This window comes from Scyliorhinus canicula, chromosome 20, assembly GCF_902713615.1.
Source record: "Scyliorhinus canicula chromosome 20, sScyCan1.1, whole genome shotgun sequence".
NCBI lineage: Eukaryota > Metazoa > Chordata > Chondrichthyes > Carcharhiniformes > Scyliorhinidae > Scyliorhinus > Scyliorhinus canicula.
In genome coordinates this window covers 34923501-34943919 of record NC_052165.1, presented here as the reverse complement: position 1 = coordinate 34943919, position 20419 = coordinate 34923501, and the positions used below count along the sequence as shown (strand labels likewise).

Genomic DNA, 20419 nt, shown 5'->3' with positions numbered 1-20419 from the left:
TTTTGAGTCTGTTCATGCGTGTTCTCAGACTTCTGTATCTCCTTAAGGCAGCACGGTAGCATTGTGGATAGCACAAATGCTTCACAGCTCCAGGGTCCCTGGTTCGATTCCGGCTTGGGTCACTGTCTGTGTGGAGTCTGCACGTTCTCCCCGTGTGTGCGTGGGTTTCCTCCGGGTGCCCCGGTTTCCTCCCACAGTCCAAAGATGTGCAGGTTAGGTGGATTGGCCATGATAAATTGCCCTTAGGGTCCAAATTGCCCTTAGTGTTAGGTGGGGTTACTGGGTTATGGGGATAGGGTGGAGGTATGGGCTTGGGTAGGGTGCTCTTTCCAAGAGCCGGTGCAGACTCGATGGGCCGAATGGCCTCCTTCTGCACTGTAAATTCTAGGCGGGGTATAAGTACCCAGAGTTCACGGCGGTCGACTACAGAGAATGGCCGACCGCCGGGAACTCTGGGTACTTATACCCCGCCTTGGAGGCGGGGCCTACTTGCCTCTCGACCAATTGGAGGGCAGTCACATGACTAGTCCCAACCAATCGGAAGAGAGGCACATGACCAGCCAGAGCCAATGTGAAGCCAGTGCTCTGCACCAATGGCAGTGCTCATATCCATACCACCACAGACAGGGAGTGGGATAGCTTGGTTTCGGACAAGGCTTGACACAACATCGAGGGCCGAAGGGCCTGTTCTGTGCTGCACTGTTCTATGTCCTGGGACTTTCTTTTGCAATGTGGGCTGAGCACCAATCCTCTGCCCCAGCTCCCCGAGTGTGGAGATCTTAGATGCCCCCCCTCTCCTCCCAGCCCCCACACCGCCAGGCACACCACGTGCAGGCAGTGGGTGTGAGCATGCACTCAGTGGATAGGCAGACTATGGCATAGATTAAGGAGCACCAGCTCTCACCTCTAAGCAGGTTATCATCACCTCCCCTGCCCAGGGAGGGTGGAACAGGTGGGGGAGGAGGGGAGAAGGGCGAGTGGGAGGGGGAAGGCTGAGCAATGGTGGTGGGGAGGGGGGAGGGTAGAAGGGGAGGGGGAAAGGGGGGTGATGGAGTTGGGGGTGAAGGCTGAGGGATGGGGTGGGAAGGGGGAGGGGGAGGGGAGAAGGGAGGGGGGAAAGGGGGTGACGGAGTTGGGGGGGAAGGCTGAGGGATGGGGTGGGAAGGGGAGGGGAGAAGGGAGGGGGAAAGGGTGTGAGGGAGTGGGGGTGAAGGCTGAGGGATGGGGATGGGAAGGGGAGGGGAGGGGAGAAGGGAGGGGGAAAGGGGGGCGACGGAGTGGGGGGGGTGAAGGCTGAGGGATGGGATGGGGTGGGGAGGGGGAGGGGAGGGGGAGGGGAGGGGGAGGGGGAAAGGGGGGTGACAGAGTGGGGGGGTGAAGGCTGAGGGATGGGGTGGGAAGCGGGAGGGGGAGTGCAGAAGGGAGGGGGAAAGGGGGGTGATGGAGTGGGGGTGAAGGCTGAGGGATGGGGTGGGAAGGGGAGGGGGAGTGCAGAAGGGAGGGGGAAAGGGGGTGAGGGAGTGGGGGGTGAAGGCTGAGGGATGGGGGTGGGAAGGGGGAGGGGGAGGGAGGGGGAAAGGGGGTGAGGGAGTGGGGGGTGAAGGCTGAGTGATGGGGTGGGGAGGGAAGAAGGGAGGGGGAAAGGGGGGTGAGGGAGTGGGGGGGTGAAGGCTGAGGGATTGGGGTGGGATGGGGGAGGGGAGAAGGGAGGGGAAAGGGGGGTGAGGGAGTGGGCGGGGTGAAGGCTGAGGGATGGGGGGGATGGGGAGGGGGGGGGGGGGGAGGGGGAAAGGGGGGTGAGGGAGTGGGGGGTGAAGACTGAGGGATGGGGTGGGGAGGGGAGAAGGGAGGGGGAAAGGGGGGTGAGGGAGTGGGGGGGGTGAAGGCTGAGGGATGGGGTGGGAAGGGGAGGGGAGAAGGGAGGGGGAAAGGGGGTGAGGGAGTGGGGGGGTGAAGTCTGAGGGATGGGGTGGGAAGGGGAGGGGAGAAGGGAGGGGGAAAGGGGGTGAGGGAGTGGGGGGTGAAGGCTGAGGAATGGGGTGGGAAGGGGAGGGGAGGGGAGAAGGGAGGGGGAAAGGGGGTGAGGGAGTGGGGGGGGGTGAAGGCTGAGGAATGGGGTGGGAAGGGGGAGAGGGAGGGGAGAAGGGAGGGGGAAAGGGGGTGAGGGAGTGGGGGGGGTGAAGGCTGAGGAATGGGGTGGGAAGGGGGAGAGGGAGGGGAGAAGGGAGGGGAAAGGGGGGTGAAGGAGTTGGGGGTGAAGGCTGAGGAATGGGGTGGGAAGGGGAGGGGGAGGGGGAAAGGGGGTGACGGATTTGGGGGGGAAGGCTGAGGGATGGGGTGGGAAGGGGAGGGGAGAAGGGAGGGGGAAAGGGTGTGAGGGAGTGGGGGGTGAAGGCTGAGGGATGGGGATGGAAGGGGAGGGGAGGGGGGGGGGGAGGAGGAAAGGGGGGTGACAGAGTGGGGGGTGAAGGCTGAGGATGGATGGTAAGAGGGAGGGGGAGGGGAGGAGGGGGAAGGGGGGTGACGGGGAGTGGGGGGGTGAAGGCTGAGGGATGGGGTGGGAAGCGGGAGGGGGAGTGCAGAAGGGAGGGGGAAAGGGGGGTGATGGAGTGGGGGGTGAAGGCTGAGGGATGGGGTGGGAAGGGGAGGGGGAGTGCAGAAGGGAGGTGGAAAGGGGGGTGAGGGAGTGGGGGGTGAAGGCTGAGGGATGGGGGTGGGAAGGGGGAGGGGGAGGGGAGAAGGGAGGGGGAAAGGGGGTGAGGGAGTGGGGGGTGAAGGCTGAGGGATGGGGTTGGGAGGGGAGAAAGGAGGGGGAAAGGGGGGTGAGGGAGTGGGGGGGGTGAAGGCTGAGGGATTGGGGTGGGATGGGGAGGGGGAGGGGAGAAGGGAGGGGGAAAGGGGGGTGCGAGAGTGGGGGGGTGAAGGCTGAGGGATGGGGTGGGAAGGGGAGGGGAGAAGGGAGGGGGAAAGGGGGGTGAGAGAGTGGGGGGGTGAAGGCTGAGGGATGGGGTGGAAGGGGAGGGGAGAAGGGATGGGGAAAGGGGGTGAGGGAGTGGGGGGTGAAGGCTGAGGAATGGGGTGGGAAGGGGGAGGGGGAGGGGAGAAGGGAGGGGGAAAGGGGGTGAGGGAGTGGGGGGGGTGAAGGCTGAGGACTGAGGAATGTGGTGGGAAGGGGGAGAGGGAGGGGATAAGGGAGGGGGAAAGGGGGGTGAGGGAGTGGGGGGTGAAGGCTGAGGGATGGGGTGGGGAGGGGAGAAGGGAGAGGGAAAGGGGGTGAGGGAGTGGGGGGGGGGGTGAAGGCTGAGGGATGGGGTGGGAAGGGGAGGGGAGAAGGGAGGGGGAAGGGGGTGAGGGAGTGGGGGGTGAAGGCTGAGGAATGGGGTGGGAAGGGGGAGGGGGAGGGGAGAAGGGAGGGGGAAAGGGGGTGAGGGAGTGGGGGGGTGAAGGCTGAGGAATGTGGTGGGAAGGGGGAGAGGGAGGGGAGAAGGGAGGGGGAAAGGGGGGTGAGGGAGTGGGGGGTGAAGGCTGAGGGATGGGGTGGGGAGGGGAGAAGGGAGAGGGAAAGGGGGTGAGGGAGTGGGGGGGTGAAGGCTGAGGGATGGGGTGGGAAGGGGAGGGGAGAAGGGAGGGGGAAAGGGGGGTGAGGGAGTGGGGGGGTGAAGGCTGAGGGATGGGGAGCGGGGTGGGAAGGGGGAGGGAGGGTGGCCATGATGGATGAGGCTACTTCCTATGTGAAGCGGGTGAGGATGAGGGCCTCCCTGGCCGTGCAGCTTGCCAGACCCTCGTCGCTGTGGCCTTCCTCCAGCCTCTGGGTGTTCCTGCCGGTTCTCCCCGCGCTCGTCCTCCAACTGTTCTTGGTCCGGTGCCCCCCGACCACCTCCTCGAAGGTGGTCACTCCTCCTCCTGCTCTAACTCAGTTTGTGAATGGTGGTTCCCTCACCTCATGGGACAGGTCAGTCTGGCATTTGATTTTTGCCTAAGGCAATTGAATGGATTCTGTCTTTAACCGTGAGCTCGCGGGTTTCCAGGGCTTCCTGGAACTCACCCGGGCAGCTAACAGGAGAGGACAATGGAGGTTGATGGGGCAGGGCAAGACAAGCAGATGAGAAAGACTTAAAATACTGAGATTGGATAGCTACTTGCTTTTTTATGTGGAAGACTTTTTCTCACAGGACTTGCTCTGAGAATCCCCTTTCACTGCTTACAAGGTGATTTCCAATTATTTGGGGCTGGTTCCTGCTTTCTTGCAGTTTGCCTTGTACTTCCCCACTGTCGGCCTTTGCAGCAACATGAGCAGCTTACTATCTGCAGTATTATTAGATGACAATATAAACATAGGATCCGTTCCAGTAAAAAATAAACCCAAGGTCCATCTGCCATCTCTACCATCCTTTCGACATGTGGCACAACAGTAATGGAATTGGCCAATCAGTAGTAGAGCCAGATATGAGATAAGAAAAAAAACCCCCAGAGATGGAAACCTTTGGGAAAGCACAGGTCCCAAAGTAACCTCTTCCTCCCACACCTGCTACACTCACTATTTGTCATGTCTCAAATAACTCATGTTCTGTGTCCTAAAATATATACAGAGAGAACTCTTATCTGAATTTGAAGGAATTGATAGTAACTGCATCCATCATGCGCTGAGGGAGTCAGTCCCAGAGATCAATCACTTGCTCGTTTTACCCAATATTTTCATTTCATAGAATTTACAGTACAGAAGGAGGCCATTCGGCCCATCGAGTCTGTACCGGCTCCTGGAAAGAGCACCCTACCCAAGGTCAACACCTCCACCCTATCCCCACCCAACACTAAGGGTAATTTTGGACACCAAAGGCAATTTATCATGGCCAATCCACCTAACCTGCACATCTTTGGACTGTGGGAGGAAACTGGAGCACCCGGAGGAAACCCACGCACACACAGGGAGGATGTGCAGACTCCGCACAGACAGTGACCCAAGCCGGAATTGAACCTGGGACCCTGGAGCTGTGAAGCGATTGTGCTATCCACAATGCTACCGTGCTGCCCCAATATAGTAGATTGAAACTTCTAATCCCGGGGCCAATTAAAGGAGAACCAGTGAATGTAGACATTCAGAAGGCTTTTGATTAGAGGTTTCTGGGCAAAATTAAAGCACATGGGATAGGGTATGGATTGAGAATTGGTTGACAGACAGGAAACAGTGTGGGAATAAGGTGATCTTTTTCTGAATGGCAGGCAGTGACTAGTGGGGTACCACAGGGATCAGTACTTGGGCACCAGCTGTTCACAGTATAGATAAATGACCTGGACGAGTGAACCAAATGTAGCATTTCCAAGTTTACTGATGACACAAAAGGGCAGAATTGTGAGTTATATAAAATTTGGTGGTTGTGAAGAGTTGTGAGGAGGATGCAAGGAGGCGTCAAGGTGATTTTGTCAAGTTGAGTGAGTGGACAAGTACATGCCAGGTGCAGTACAACATGGCTAAATGTGAAGTTATAGATTTTGTTGTGAAAAACAGAAAGGAATAGGATTATTTAAATGGCAATATATTGGAAATTATGGATGTACAAAGGGAGCTGGGTGTCCTTGTACACCAGTCAATGAATGTGGAGAGGCAGGTGCAGCAAGCACTTAGGAAGGCAAATAGTATGTTGCCCTTCGCTGTAAGAGGATTTGAGTTCAGAAGTAGAGATGCCTTACTGCAACTTTACAGGGCCTTTGTGAGAGCACAGCTGGAGTATTGCATGCAGTTTAGGCCTCCCTCCCTAAGAGAGGATATACTTGCCATAGCGAGAGTGCAGTGGAGGTTCACTAGGCTGATACCAGAATTGGCGGGACTATCCTATGGGGAGAGATTGGTTTGACTGGGCATGTATTCACTGGAGTTTAGAAGGATAAGAGATCTGATTGAAACATGTAAAATTCAACAGGGCTAGACAGACTAGATACAGGGAGGGTGGATTCCCTGGTTGGGGAATCTAGAACCAGGTGACACAGTCTCAGGATACAAGGTAGACCATTTATGACAGATGATGAAGAATTTCTTCACTTCAAGGGTAGTGGAACTGTGGAATTCTCAACCACAGGAGGCTGTTGAGGCCAATGTATTCAAGAAAGAGGTAGGTAATTTTTTTGATTTTAATGGCATGAGTGGGCATGGCGAGTTGCGGCAATATGGCAGAGATCGAGGATCAGCCAAGATCGCGCTGGATGGTGGAGCAGGCTCGAAGGGCCGAATGGCCTTCTCCTGCTTCTAGCTTCTATCATAGAATTTACAGTGCAGAAGGAGGCCATTCGGCCCATCGAGTCTGTACCGGCTCTTGGAAAGTGCACCCTACCCAAGGTCAACACCTACACCCTATCCCCATAACCCAGTAACCCCACCCAACACTAAGGGCAATTTTGGACACTGAGGGCAATTTATCATGGCCAATCCACCTAACCTGCACATCTTTGAACTGTGGGAGGAAACCGGAGCACCCGGAGGAAACCCATGAAGGGGGGGGGGGGGATGTGCAGACTCAGCACAGATTACCTAATATCTACTCCCCTTCAAACAGTGCCATCAGCTTCTATTTATGAAGACCTCAACTTCTCAACCTTGCCCCTCACCTGAGGTGTGGTGATCCTCAGGTTGAACCATCACCAGTCAGCTCTTCCCCTCAAAGGGGAAAGCAGTGGATGGTCACTTGGGACTATGACAACTTTACTTTACACTTGTAGACAAGGTGAATTGGCTTACCGTGTCCAACATTAAGTAAAACAAAGTCTCATATTCGTACAGCACCTAACATGATAGCAGACATCCCAAAGCACTTTACAGTCAATGAAATATTTTTTTAAATGCAGTCACTGTTGCCAAGGAAGACAACGCCCAGGCATCAAGGATATCCCACGAGCAGCAAGGATATTTTTTGTTGTGATTTTGATTGAGGGCTAAATATTGGCCAGGAAGAATCCTAAAAAAAAGATCAAGAATGGTATCTCCTCCCAACCTTCTTTCCCAGCGAGGCTGACGGCGACTCACTCGCCCCCACGGGTTGGGCAGTAAGAAATGTTGCGGCGTCCACGTCTCGTGAACCACCCATTAAAAAAAAGATTTCAGCAAGGTAGATTTGGGTTTCTTTTTTTTAAATGTCGGCTGCTTGGCAAACTCAACAGGACCAGTTCCAGCGAGCGCTAGGACCGAGCGGGCACTGTACTGCCAGCAAGGCAGAGAAAGAAAGCGAGAGAGAGAAGGGACCGCCCCATGTGTGGAGGAGGCTGGCACTGCCCTTGTTCAGCGGCGGCGGAGAGGGGAGGGGAGGAGAGGATGGTAGAGGACGGGCCGGTGTCTGGAGCTGCCGCTGTGCTGGCAGCTGGAGTGAGTGAGTGAGTGAGTGAGCGAGGGAGAGGGAAGAGAAAAGCGACGGAGAGCAGCAAAGCAGGATCACACAGCCCAGCCATGAAACAGTGGTTCCTGGATATCATGAGAATGAGCAGAAAATGCCGCATGGTCCTAGTCACTTGCCTTGGATCATTTGTGTTGGTGATCTTTTATTTCCAAAGTATGTTACATCCAGGTAGGTCAATCTCTTCAATATGTTGAGATGTATCTTTTGTTCCATTGCTCCCATTTCTGCTGCTACCCCCCCCCCCCCCCCCACCACCACACACACACAGACACACACACACACCTTCCCTTGTCCTGGTGTTTAATCCCCTCTCCATCATCTATCAGTGTTATTTCTTCTCTCTCTCTCCCTTGTGTTGTCTGAAAACAAAAAGGGGGGGGGGGAGGGGGGTCTGCACTGTTTCACCGAACTGTCCGGATTTGCCCGGCTCACTGTCTCAATGAGAATTGTAGCAGGGGTGTAGGGGAGTGGAGAGCAGAGTGAGGAAGAGGGAAGCTTGACCTGAAATCCCCCTGGTAATTGACAAGGGGGATTGTGATGCTCTGGAGGTAATGGCAGAGTCTGAGCACGTCTGAGAGACAGAGAGGGGACTGATGCCTTGGTGACTGTCTATAGAAACGCTCTTCTATCCCTGAGAGAGGCTGCTGGGGTTGATCAGCCTCTGCCTGAGTTGACTGGCGTTTGGAATTAGTTGAATGAGCTGCAGTGGCTGTCCCCATTCCCTCGCTATTTTAGACATCTTTTATTTTCAGGGCAAAATCTAGTCGTGCTCCTATGAGACCAGGCAGTGCAATTTTCTACAAATATGTCCACATTATTTATATAAATATCAATTGCTTTCCACAAAGTTTTCACAGAGCGTCTGTTAAACTCCCCAAGTCCAGTCACTTTTTCCTCTTCGGTCAATGAAGGTTTTATTTCCTCCTGAAGGGATGGTCTATTCTTGCCAGGAGTTTGTTGTGTTCCGTGGAGGTGAATGAACAGTGCGGTGACTGAGAGCAGGCAGGGAAAAGCAGTTCACACACACCACTCATGGAGAATGGCGGGAGGGGGGGGGGCGGGGGGGTGGGCTGAGGAGATATTTCGGGCTGGGGGGGGGGTGAGGAGATATTTCGGGCTGGGGGGGGGGGGGCGGGTGAGGAGATATTTCGGGCTGGGGGGGGGGGTGAGGAGATATTTCGGGCTGGGGGGGGGGGTGAGGAGATATTTCGGGCTGGGGGTGAGGAGATATTTCGGGCTGGGGGGGCGGGTGAGGAGATATTTCGGGCTGGGGGGGTGAGGAGATATTTCGGGCTGGGGGGTGAGGAGATATTTCGGGCTGGGGGGTGTGAGGAGATATTTCGGGCTGGGGGGTGAGGAGATATTTCGGGCTGGGGGGGTGAGGAGATATTTCGGGCTGGGGGGGGAGGAGATATTTCGGGCTGGGGGGGTGAGGAGATATTTCGGGCTGGGGGGGTGAGGAGATATTTCGGGCTGGGGGGGGGGTGAGGAGATATTTCGGGCTGGGGAGGTGAGGAGATATTTCGGGCTGGGGGTGGTGAGGAGATATTTCGGGCTGGGGGGGTGAGGAGATATTTCGGGCTGGGGGGTGAGGAGATATTTCGGGCTGGGGGGTGAGGAGATATTTCGGGCTGGGGGGGGTTGTGAGGAGATATTTCGGGCTGGGGGGGGGGGTGAGGAGATATTTCGGGCTGGGGGGGTGAGGAGATATTTCGGGCTGGGGGGTGGTGAGGAGATATTTCGGGCTTGGGGAGTGGGGGGGAGGGGGGACTGCTTCTCCTCAGATATCAGAACAGAAATTGTTGGGGGCACTCGGCAGGTCCTCCTGCTTGCCAGTGTCTGCAGGGTGAACGGGTCAGCTCTTCCAGAGCTGGCATCCTCTCCCCTACCCCGTACAGCCCTGACCACGAGGAACTGGGAGATTTGCCTGTGAGTGAATAAGGAATGAGGGACGAGCTGCCTCCCTGACTTCTCCCTCTTTCACCAGGGTGCAGTTAACAGAAGCCAAACAAATCCCAATTCTGCCTATCGAATATAGACGCTGTGGGTGCAGTCAGCTGAATCTACATTCAATGCATTTCCTTCTGAGCAAGATGTATTTCGATCATTTTTTTTGTTTTGAAAGTTTATCTGCTGATCAATTGTAACTTTGGGACAAGAACCTAGTCACATGATGCAGCTGGTGCTCAAAGCTTGTTGGAAGGGGTCGGTTTTGGAAAGCTCGGTAGAGGGATGGAGAGGCTCGGGGAGATGGGTCCCAGGTACAACTAACAGCCGCAGGGCGAATGCAGTGCGCGGGGATAGAGAGATCTGGGAATGTTGGAGGAGGTCACTGGGGAGGGGGGCGGGGGGAGAGGCTGTGGAGAGATTTGAACAGGAGAAGTTAACCCCTTCTGATAAAAAGGACCAAAAAAGACACTTCACCCCAATTTGAGCTACTTTACAAGTCACATGACTCTTCAAAATTCTGGTCCTTTTTATCAGAAGAAACGTTTTGGAGGATGTGGGGCTGCCTCTAGTGCACTGGGATGATAAATGTGTGCTGAATACATATCAGGGCGTTAGTTTCCTGGGACTGTTTTTATTATGGGAGGGTGTGTGCACATGGGCAGGTTGTCCAGGTCGGGTTATGGGGCTGCTTTTCTTTTAATGCAGTTTGTAACCAGGGCTCTCGAGGTTTTTTTTACCCGGAATGGACTGGGGGGCGGGGAATGGGTCGAGAGAAAGCAAGCAGCCTTTGGCTTGCTGAAGCTTCGTTTAAATGTCGGTCAGGAGCAACCTGTGCAGAATGATGATGCAGGAGGGCCCAGGACAGGAGGAGAGGGCGGATAACAATATGGACGTCGCCAGTCCATACGAGGGGCTAGCTGCTGGTTTCATGATTTCCAACCTTGCAAAGAGAAAGAATAAGGCAAGACTTGCATTTATATAGCACCTTTCACAACCTCTGTAGTTCCCACACAGCCAATGAAACAGCTCTTCAAGTGGGGAACCAATTTGAGCACAGCAGTGTCACACAAGCAGCAATGTGGCAATGATCACAATATTTGTTTTAGGTGATGTTGGCAAAGGGAAAACACTGCCCTTTCTCCAAAATAGCCCCCCCCCCCCCCCATTCAGAGGGCAGTGTCTGATCCAAAAGACAACACCTCAGACAGTGGAGCGCTCCTTCAGTACTGCTCTGGGACTAACCTTTGGAGAATGTGTGACCCCCCTCCCCCCACCTACACAACAACAGTGACCCCTTGGAATTTGCATAATGCCTTTGATGCAGAAAAATGTACCCCACAGTTGCTGCAACCAATCGAATTAAGAGAATATTGGCCTAAAAGAAGTCGGCCTTAAGAGGGTGGTTGAGGCAGGAAACCTCACAACCTTGGACCCTTGAAATGTCATAACATTCAAGGCTATGGGCCAATTGCTGGGAAATGGGATTAGTGTAGAATAACGTTTTTGTTTTCGCGATGCAGGCTTGATGGGCCGAAGGGCCTCTACTTACTGTATGATTCTAAAGCTGGTGGAGAGACAAAGGGGTCCCAGGAGGTAATTCCAATGTGTGCGATTAGCCATCACTGTGGGGCTGAAGAGCGGATTGGATGCACAAGGGGCTGGAATCGGAGTAAGGGGGGAGGGGGGGGCCTGTAGTGTAACAATTTTCATCTTAATTACATGTCTAGAAATGTACAGCTGCTAAAGTTTACATTGCACTCGAGATACTCAATTTAAAACTGGGAAACTCCACCAAAGACGCATATGGACAAGCTGTGTTTTCATAAGTGTCAACTTTGGTAAACTTATTGCAATCAGCAGTCTATTAAAAAGTGCACTTCTGCAGCCGGATCCCACGTGACAGGAGAAATCCTCTTTGCGTTTCTGTTCAGTTGTAACCTGCGAATGAATTGTGCTCAAACTAACCTCATCATTGCGAGAGCAGATGGAAACATGTGTATTTTCATAAGCTTTGGTGAACTTGCTATCCTGTACAACACTATTAGTTTAACTTTTATACTCCTATTGCTGAAAGCTGTTTATATTGCTGTATGTATTGTTGATGTAGAATGTTGGATATGTTGTCTGATTGGGGAACAACTTGTCTGTAAAGAGTTCCGGTTTGAGTGTCTCTGCACTCAGTAGTGAGTCGCCTTACCTCCTGTCCACTCTGGAAGGATAAATTGGAACTTTCTCCACTCTGATCTCACACCAAGTCCATGGCTGGGGTTGGAACATCTGCAGAATTAAGGTCGGTCCTGTGGGAACTGTTCTCCTTGACATAGAACATAGAACATAGAACAGTACAGCACAGAACAGGCCCTTCGGCCCTCGATGTTGTGCCGAGCAATTATCACCCTACTCAAACCCACGTTTCCACCCTATACCCGTAACCCAACAACCCCCCCCCCCCCCCCCCCCCCCCCCCTTAACCTTACTTTTTAGGACACTACGGGCAATTTCGCATGGCCAATCCACCTAACCTGCACATCTTCGGACTGTGGGAGGAAACCGGAGCACCCAGAGGAAACTGACGCAGACACGGGGAGAACGTGAAAATTCCACACAGTCACTTGAGCTCGGAATTGAACCCGGAGTCCTGGCGCAGTGAGGAAGCAGTGCTAACCGCTGTGCCACCGTACCTCCCTGAAAGTTATCACTGAATTTCCTTCTTTTGGAGGGGAGGTGGGGAAAGAATTAAATCCCAGCGACTGTTACTGTAAATGTGGCACGGTGGCTAGCACTGCTGCATCAGAGCGCCAGGGACCCGGGTTCAAATTGCACCTTGGGCGACTGCCTGTGCGGAGTCTGCACATTCTCCCTGTGTCTGCGTGGGTTTCCTCCGGGTGCTTCAGTTTCCTCCCACAGTCCAAGATATGCAGGTTAGGTGGATTGGCCATGCTAAATTGCCCCTTAGGTTTGGGCTGCAGGAATAGGGCGGGGCATTGGGCCCAGGTAGGGTGGTATTTTGAAGGGTTGGTGGAGACTCGATGGGCCAAATGGCCTCCTTCTGCACTGTAGGGATTCAATGATTCTATGATTGCCAGTGAAACACAAGGAGGTTGTGTCAGAGAAAATAATGCATTGTCCTTGCATCTAATATTGATGAGCTGTGAGAAACTGAGCCTTGCAACAGGAGGCTATGCTGCTCCAAGAGACTTCTGTTTTGAATTAAATAAACGATGGGACAGTGTCATTGATATCAAAAACGGATGTTGAAAACATCTTATTTGCACCAGAGAGGTTTCAGAATTTATGGCCCTCTATTTTTGGGACAGTGCTGGTCAATGACAAAGGGATTAAAAGATATATTTGCCTTGCATTAACTATCACGGTGCCAAAGGATTTTTTTTTAGCTTTTCAAATAGATTGGGTGCAGGAAGCTTGTTCTTGTTGATAAGGCTGGAGGTTGCTTGCATGACTAGCATTTCAGGAGAGAGAGCGAGGAATCCGACTGCTTCAGGTCGTTTGATCATCAATCATAGAGAAGCTACTACTTCGCACTTGTCTGGAGGGTCCCAGGACTGAGCGGTTCAAAGAAGGGGAATAACACAAATAACTCACTAAGGCAGAATTTCTCATTGTGTTGTGAGGCCACCATCTCACAGAGAGATAGCCTTAGTTACATCGGCAGGGTCCAGACAGCAGGACAAACAGTGGAAGAGGAGGCGGTCAGTGAACTATATATGTGGTCTGTTCCTCCACAACCTGTGACCAGGCAATCTGTCTTCTCTTTGACTCTTTGCATTCCAGGTATGTGCGGGGATCCAGCTCTGTCTTTCTGACCTACAGTAGAGGTCGCAGCACAGTCTCTGGAGCTGCCTTTGGCATCTGAATACAAAGCGATGGTGCTCAGGCCTTATCCACTGGTGTGTGCTCTCCACTCCAGAATAAAGGACATTGCCTTCATTAAGAAAGATTTTATTTATAAAGCACCTATCATGGCCTCTGGACATCCCAAATCACGTTACAGCCGCTGAAGTTGTTTTAAAATCTTGTCTTTGTTGTTAAGTATAAAACTTGGTAGGCAAATTGCACGTAGCAAATTCCCGTCAGTAATGTGGTAATGACCAGGTAATTTATTGGTATTGATCTTGGCTGAAGGGAAGATGTTGCCTAAGATGCCAAAGAGCGTACTCCTGCTTTTTTTTTGAACAGTGCCATGAGATCTTTTATACCCCAGTTTAACATCTCATCTGAAGGCGGTACCTCCAACCGTGTAGCACTCCCTCCATATTGTAAAAGAGTATCAGTCCTGAAATATGTGCTTCACTCTGTCAGAGCGCTACCATTAGACTTTAGTTTTACACATCCGCATTCATTAGGAAATACCGCATAAAACACATGTCCTTTTCGAAACCGTGGCTATATAATTTTTACAGATGAAGGTTGTGCAAAGTGAGTGCCATTTTTGGACCAGTACTTTCAAGCCCCAAATCTTATTGATCAATATGATTGAGTTACACAAATCTCTCTGACCCCCGACCTCATTATTTAGCCATGGTTTTCTCACCTCTAGAGTCGTCTCTTTCCAATATCCTGCTCTCTGATATCTCAACATTCACCCTGTGTAAAATCCAACACATTCAGAACTCCGGGATCTGCACTCTGGCCCAACCAATTTTTATTAACCCATCGCTTGTTAGCCCCCTGTCCCCAGTACATTTTCTTTCTTTCACGGAGTGTGGACATTGCTGACAAGGCCAGAATTTATTACCCATCTGAGAGGACAAATAGGAATCAACCTGGAGTCACATGTAGGGTAGACCATTCATGAAGGAGATTTTCTTTTTAAAAAGATGACAATTAACAACAGTTCCATAGTCTCTATTACTGAAACTAGCTTTCACCAGCTGCCATAGTGCGATTTGAATCTTTGCCCCCAGAGTATTAGCCTGGGCCCTGGATTAGGAACATCGGAACAGGAGTAGGCGATTCAGCCCCTGGAGCCTGTCCTACCATTTAATGAGATCATGGCTGGATTACTAGCCCAGTGATAATACCGCTACACAACCATAAACCTTGAGTTTAAAGTTCTCATCCATAAATCCATAAATCCATAAAATGTTGGGGCAGCACGGTAGCATAGTGGTTAGCATCAATGCTTCACAGCTCCAGGGTCCCAGGTTCGATTCCCGGCTTGGTCACTGTCTGTGCGGAGTCTGCACTTCCTCCCCGCGTGTGCGTGGGTTTCCTCCGGGTGCTCCGGTTTCCTCCCACAGTCCAAAGATGTGCGGGTTAGGTGGATTGGCCATGCTAAATTGCCCGTAGTGTCCTAAAAAGTAAGGTTAAGGGGGAGTTGTTGGGTTACGGGTGTAGGGTGGATACGTGAGTTTGAGTAGGGTGATCATTGCTCGCCACAACATCGAGGGCCGAAGGGCCTGTTCTGTGCTGTACTGTTAAAAAAAAAAAAATCCCTCGTGACCTTGCCCTCCTCCACTGTAACATCTAGAACATATGAACAGTAAGAGCAGGAATAGGCCATTCAGCCCGTCAAGCCTGCTCTGCCATTGAGTTTGCTCATGATGGATGTGCACATCAGCTTCAATATCCCACCTCCTTTGTTTCATATCCTTTAATATCTTTACCTAACAAGGTATCAATATTTGTCTTGAAAGTTCCAATTGTCCAAGTATCCACAACCTTTTGAGGGTGAGATCCTTCCTGAGGTGCAGCCCTTAAAACTGAACAAAGTGCTTAAGATTGTCCCAACCCACCCGTGTCCTATGATTCCACTTGGTAAAGCATCCATTGTCCTTTGGGTCTTTGACTATGTTTGTCCTAATCTCTGGAACTGCTTTCCTAAATCTACCAATCTCTCTAATTCTCCCTACACCTTTTTTTTAAAAAAACCGTCCTAAAATTCCCATCTCTTCCATTGAGTCTAAGGTCAACTTTCTTGACCATCCCCCCATTAAAAACTTCTTTCTTCCTCTGCAGAGCACCGTTGTGTTGAAGGTGGTATATAAATGCAAGATGCTGCCATTATTGTAATGCTGCTACATAAATGCGAGTTGTTGTCATAAAGGCACCACGTAACGGCAAGTTGTTGCTGACAATGGATGAAGCCTTGAGTTATGCCGAGGAAGAATGCAAATTGTTGCTCGGGGCTGTGAAGAGGTCATACTGACAACATATCCCTTTCTTGTGGAGGACTGTTTAGATTGCAACAACATAAAGAGACTTGTATTGCTTTAGGACATCCTGAACCATTTCTGTAGACAACCAACTGGATCAGATCTCCACTACCCTTCACTTTTTAATGGCCCTGTATGAGTTGCTGTTTATTCATTCACGAGAATGGTAGGCGCTTGAAGAGTACACTTACCAACCCAAATCTCAGTTACATTCGCTGACTCCATTGCATTCTGAACAAGGGCATTTAAAAGAAAAATTTAGAGTACCCAATTCAATCTTTCCAATTAAGGGGCAATTTAGCGTGGCCAATCCACCTACCCTGCACATCTGTAGGTTGTGGGGTCGAAACCCACGCAAATACGGGAAGAATGTGCAAACTCCACACAAACAGTGACCCAGAGCTGGGATCGAACCTGGAACCTCGGCGCCGTGTGGCGGCAGGGCTAACCACCGTGCTGCCCGACAAGGACATATTTTAACCTTAGAAAATGAAGCACTTGGCTGTAAAATGCTGATCAGTTATCTGCCGGGTAGAATTAGAGCAATGTAATTTCAGACGTAAGAAAAATGACAAATCGCAAAGCTTTGTCCCGACACTGGATTATTGAATTGGATCCCGCTGAAACATTGTCCTGGAGTTCCCCTTTCAAATATTTTGCTTTAGTTTATTGGTAACTTTACAGTAAGGATTATCCTTGAATCATTTTCCTCCAGCACTGTCTTTATTAAGGTATGAAGTAAGACATCAGCCCAGACTGATGATATGACCGACCACCTCCTTTGGCAGTTGGCAGTAAGGGTCCCAAATATATGGAATAAATTTGAGCAACTATCATCGGGTTCCTAGTCAGTATTAGTGTACTCCACAAAACTGCCCCTTATTTGGCTTAAATTGGTAGCCTTCATTGTAAGGGATCATGAAGTCTTTAGCGTTGGAAATGCTGAGTTAGTGCAGGATGGGCATTGTTCTGAAATTAAGGCAAAGTAAATGGAGCTCTAGATAGAATGTACAGCACAGAAACAGGCCATTGAGCCTGATGGGTCCATGCTGATGTTTATGCTCCAAACAAGCCTCCTTACATCATCTAACCCAATCATCGCTTCTTTCCATTCCTCGCTCGTTCATGTACTTACCTAGCTTACTCTTAAATGCATCTATTCATTTCATGTGACAACCAGTTCGATATTCTATCCACTCTCTAAGTAAAGGAACTTCTCCAATTACGTTTATCAGTGACTACATTAGGTGTTTTGGTCTTCTCTGTTTCTACATACTTTAGAAAAAGTTACTTAATTTTAAAGACCTTCATTGGGCTAACCCTCTTTTTTTTTTGTCGAGAACGGAAGCCCAACCTGCATTTGGTTGTGTTATTATTCCGGGGAGTTTGATATGAGAGGCAGCAGTGGTTAACACAGTTTTGCAAGGATAATCCAGGGAGCTACAGGCCGGTGAACCTTGCATCAGTGGTAGGGAAATTACTGGAGAGAATTCTTCGAGACAGGATCTACTCCCATTTGGAAGCAAATGGACGTATTAGTGAGAGGCAGCATGGTTTTGTGAAGGGGACGTCGTGTCTCACTAACTTGATAGAGTTTTTGGAAGAGGTCACAAAGATGATTGATGCAGGTAGGACAGTGGATGTTGTCTATATGGACTTCAGTAAGGCCTTTGACAAGGTCCCTCATGGTAGACTGGTACAAAAGGTGAAGTCACACGAGATCAGGGGTGAGCAGGCAAGGTGGATACAGAACTGGCTCGGTCATAGAAGGCAGAGAGTAGCAATGGAAGGGTGCTTTTCTAATTGGAGGCCTGTGACTAGTGGTGTTCCGCAGGGATCAGTGCTGGGACCTTTGCTGTTCGTAGTATATATAAATGATTTGGAGGAAAGTGTAACTGGTCTGATTAGTAAGTTTGCAGACGACACAAAGGTTGGTGGAATTGCGGATAGCGATGAGGACTGTCAGAGGATATAGCAGGATTTAGATGGTTTGGAGACTTGGACGGAGAGATGGCAGATGGAATTTAATCCGGACAAATGTGAGGAAATACGTTTTGGAAGGTCTAATGCAGGTAGGGAATATACAGTGAATGGTAGAACCCTCAAGAGTATTGAAAGTCAGAGAGACCTAGGTGTACAGGTCCACAGGTCACTGAAAGGGGCAACACAGGTGGAGAAGATAGGCAAGAAGGCATATGGCATTATTGCCTTCATTGGCCGGGGCATTGTGTATTGGAATTGGCAAGTCATGTTGCAGCTGTATAGAACCTTAGTTAGGCCACACTTGGAGTATAGTGTTCAATTCTGGTCGCCACACTACCAGAAGGATGTAGAGGCTTTAGAGATGGTGCAGAAGAGATTGACCAGGATGTTGCTTGGTATGGAGGGCATTAGCTATGAGGAGCGGTTGAATAAACTCAGTTTGTTTTCACTGGAACGACGGAGGTTGAGGGGCGACCTGATAGAGGACTACAAAATTAAGAGGGGCATAGACAAAGTGGATAGTCAGAGGCTTTTCCCCAGGGTAGAGGGGTCAATTACTAGGGGGCATAGGTTTAAGGTGCCGGGGCAAGGTTTAGAGGAGATGTATGAGGCAAGTTTTTTACACAAAGGGTGGTGGGTGCCTGGAACTCCCTGCCAGAAGAGGTGGTGGAAGCAGGGACGATAGTGACATTTAAGGGGCATCTTGACAAATACATGAATAGGATGGGAATAGAGGGGTACGGACCCAGAAAGTGTAGAAGCTTGTAGTTTAGACGGGCAGCATGGTCGGCACAGGCTTGGGAGGGCCGAAGGGCCTGTTCCTGTGCTGTACTTTTCTTTGTTCTTTGTTGTTTGTTCTAGTTGCTTCACAGCTCCAGGGTCCCAGATTCGATTCCCGGCTTGGGTCACTGTCTGTGCGGAGTCTGCACGTTATCCCCGTGTCTGCGTGGGTTTCCTCCGGGTGCTCCAGTTTCCTCCCACAGTCCAAAGATGTGTATGTTAGGTGGATTGGCCATGATAAATTGCTCTTAGTGCCCAAAAGGGTTAGATGGGGTTGCTGGATTACGGCGATAGGCCGGCATCTCCACATCGAGGACAAGATGGCAGTATTGTGCACTATGTCAGAGGACAAGATGGCAGTATTGTGCACTATGTCAGAGGATAAGATGGCAGTATTGTGCACTATGTCAGAGGATAAGATGGCAGTATTGTGCACTATGTCAGAGGATAAGATGGCAGTATTGTGCACTATGTCAGAGGATAAGATGGCAGTATTGTGCACTATGTCAGAGGATAAGATGGCAGTATTGTGCACTATGTCAGAGGATAAGATGGCAGTATTGTGCACTATGTCAGAGGATAAGATGATGTGGAGATGCCGGCGTTGGACTGGGGTGAGCACAGTAAGAAGTCTTACAACACCAGGTTAAAGTCCAACAGGTTTGTTTCAAACACGAGCTTTCGGAGCACGGCTCCTTCTTCAGGTGAATGGAAAGGCTTGTTCCAGAAATGTTTATATAGACACAGTCAGAGATGCCCCGGAATGCGAGCACCTGCAGGCAATCAAATCATCAAAGATGCAGAGAGAGAGGTAACTCCAGGTTAAAGAGGTGTGAATTGTCCCAAGCCAGTTCAGTCGGTAGGCCTCTGCAAGTCCAGGCTTGTTGGTGGGGGCCGAATGTAATGCGACATGAATCCCAGATCCCGGTTGAGTCCGCATTCATGCGTGCGGAACTTAGCTATAAGTTTTTGCTCAGCAATTTTGCGTTGTCGCGCCTCCTGAAGGCCTCCTTGTAGAATGCTGACCCGGAGATCAGAGGCTGAATGTCCTTGACTGCTGAAGTGTTCCCCAACTGGAAGGGAACAGTCCTGCCTGTTGATAGTCGCACGATGCCCGTTTATTCGTTGTCGCAGTGTCTGCATGGTCTCGCTAATGTACCACGCTTCGGGACATCCTTTCCTGCAGCGTATGAGGTAGACTACATTGGTCGAGTCGCACGAGTATGCGCCGCGTACCTGGTGGGTGGTGTTTCCACGTGTAATGGTGGTGTCCATGTCGATGATCTGGCATGTCTTGCAGAGATTACCCTGGCAGGGTTTTGTGGTGTTGTGGTTGCTGTTCTGAAGGCTGGGTAATTTGCTGCAAACAATGGTTTGTTTGAGGTTGCGCGGTTGTTTGAAGGCCAGTAGTGGGGGTGTGGGGATGACCTTGGCAAGATGTCCATCCTCGCTGATGATGTGTTGGAGGCTGCGAAGAAGATGTCGTAGTTTCTCCGCCCCAGGAAAGTACTGGACGACGAAGGGTACTCTGTCAGTGGTGTCCCGTGTTTATCTTCTGAGGAGGTCGGTGCGGTTTTTTGCTGTGGCGCGGTGGAACTGTCGATCAATGAGTCGAGCGCCATATCCCGTTCGTACGAGGGCATCTTTCAGCATCTGTAGGTGTCTGTTGCGCTCCTCCTTGTCTGAGCAGATCCTGTGTATACGGAGGGCTTGTCCATAGGGGATGGCTTCTTTAATGTGTTTCGGGTGAAAGCTGGAGAAGTGGAGCATCGTGAGATTATCTGTGGGTTAAGGGTAACGAGGATAAGATGGCAGTATTGTGCACTATGTCAGAGGATAAGATGGCAGTATTGCGCACTATGTCAGAGGACAAGATGGCAGTATTGTGCACTATGTCAGAGGGTATATTGGCAGCATTATGCACTATTTCAGAGAGTAAGATGGCAGCATTGTGCACTATTTCAGAGGATAAGATTGGGTGTATTGTGGATAGCATTGATCCTTAGCTGCTATGGGTAAGGTTGAGAAGTGACTTCAGGTAATGCTGTTCTAGTGCAATTTTGAACAGCACTTCACCCCATATGGATCTCTTCAGTATTCTGAGATGACTGGCCAAGAGCGTCATGGACACAGTGACCAAATGATCTC

At 51.0% G+C, this 20419-nt stretch overlaps 1 protein-coding gene across 2 annotated transcripts in view; it reads left to right on the top strand.

The window, feature by feature from the left end:
• Positions 1–7276: 7276 nt before the first annotated feature.
• Positions 7277–20419, top strand: part of chst11 (carbohydrate (chondroitin 4) sulfotransferase 11) — a 243637-nt gene continuing 230494 nt past the window's right edge. Inside the window, exon 1 of one of the 2 annotated variants that reach the window (XM_038780802.1) lies at positions 7277–7535. In XM_038780802.1, coding sequence (XP_038636730.1) covers positions 7433–7535 — 103 coding nt within the window. In that variant the 5' untranslated portion in view covers positions 7277–7432. Of the gene's footprint in view, positions 7551–20419 lie in introns of both variants that reach the window. The other variant, XM_038780801.1, reaches the window with a different exon arrangement.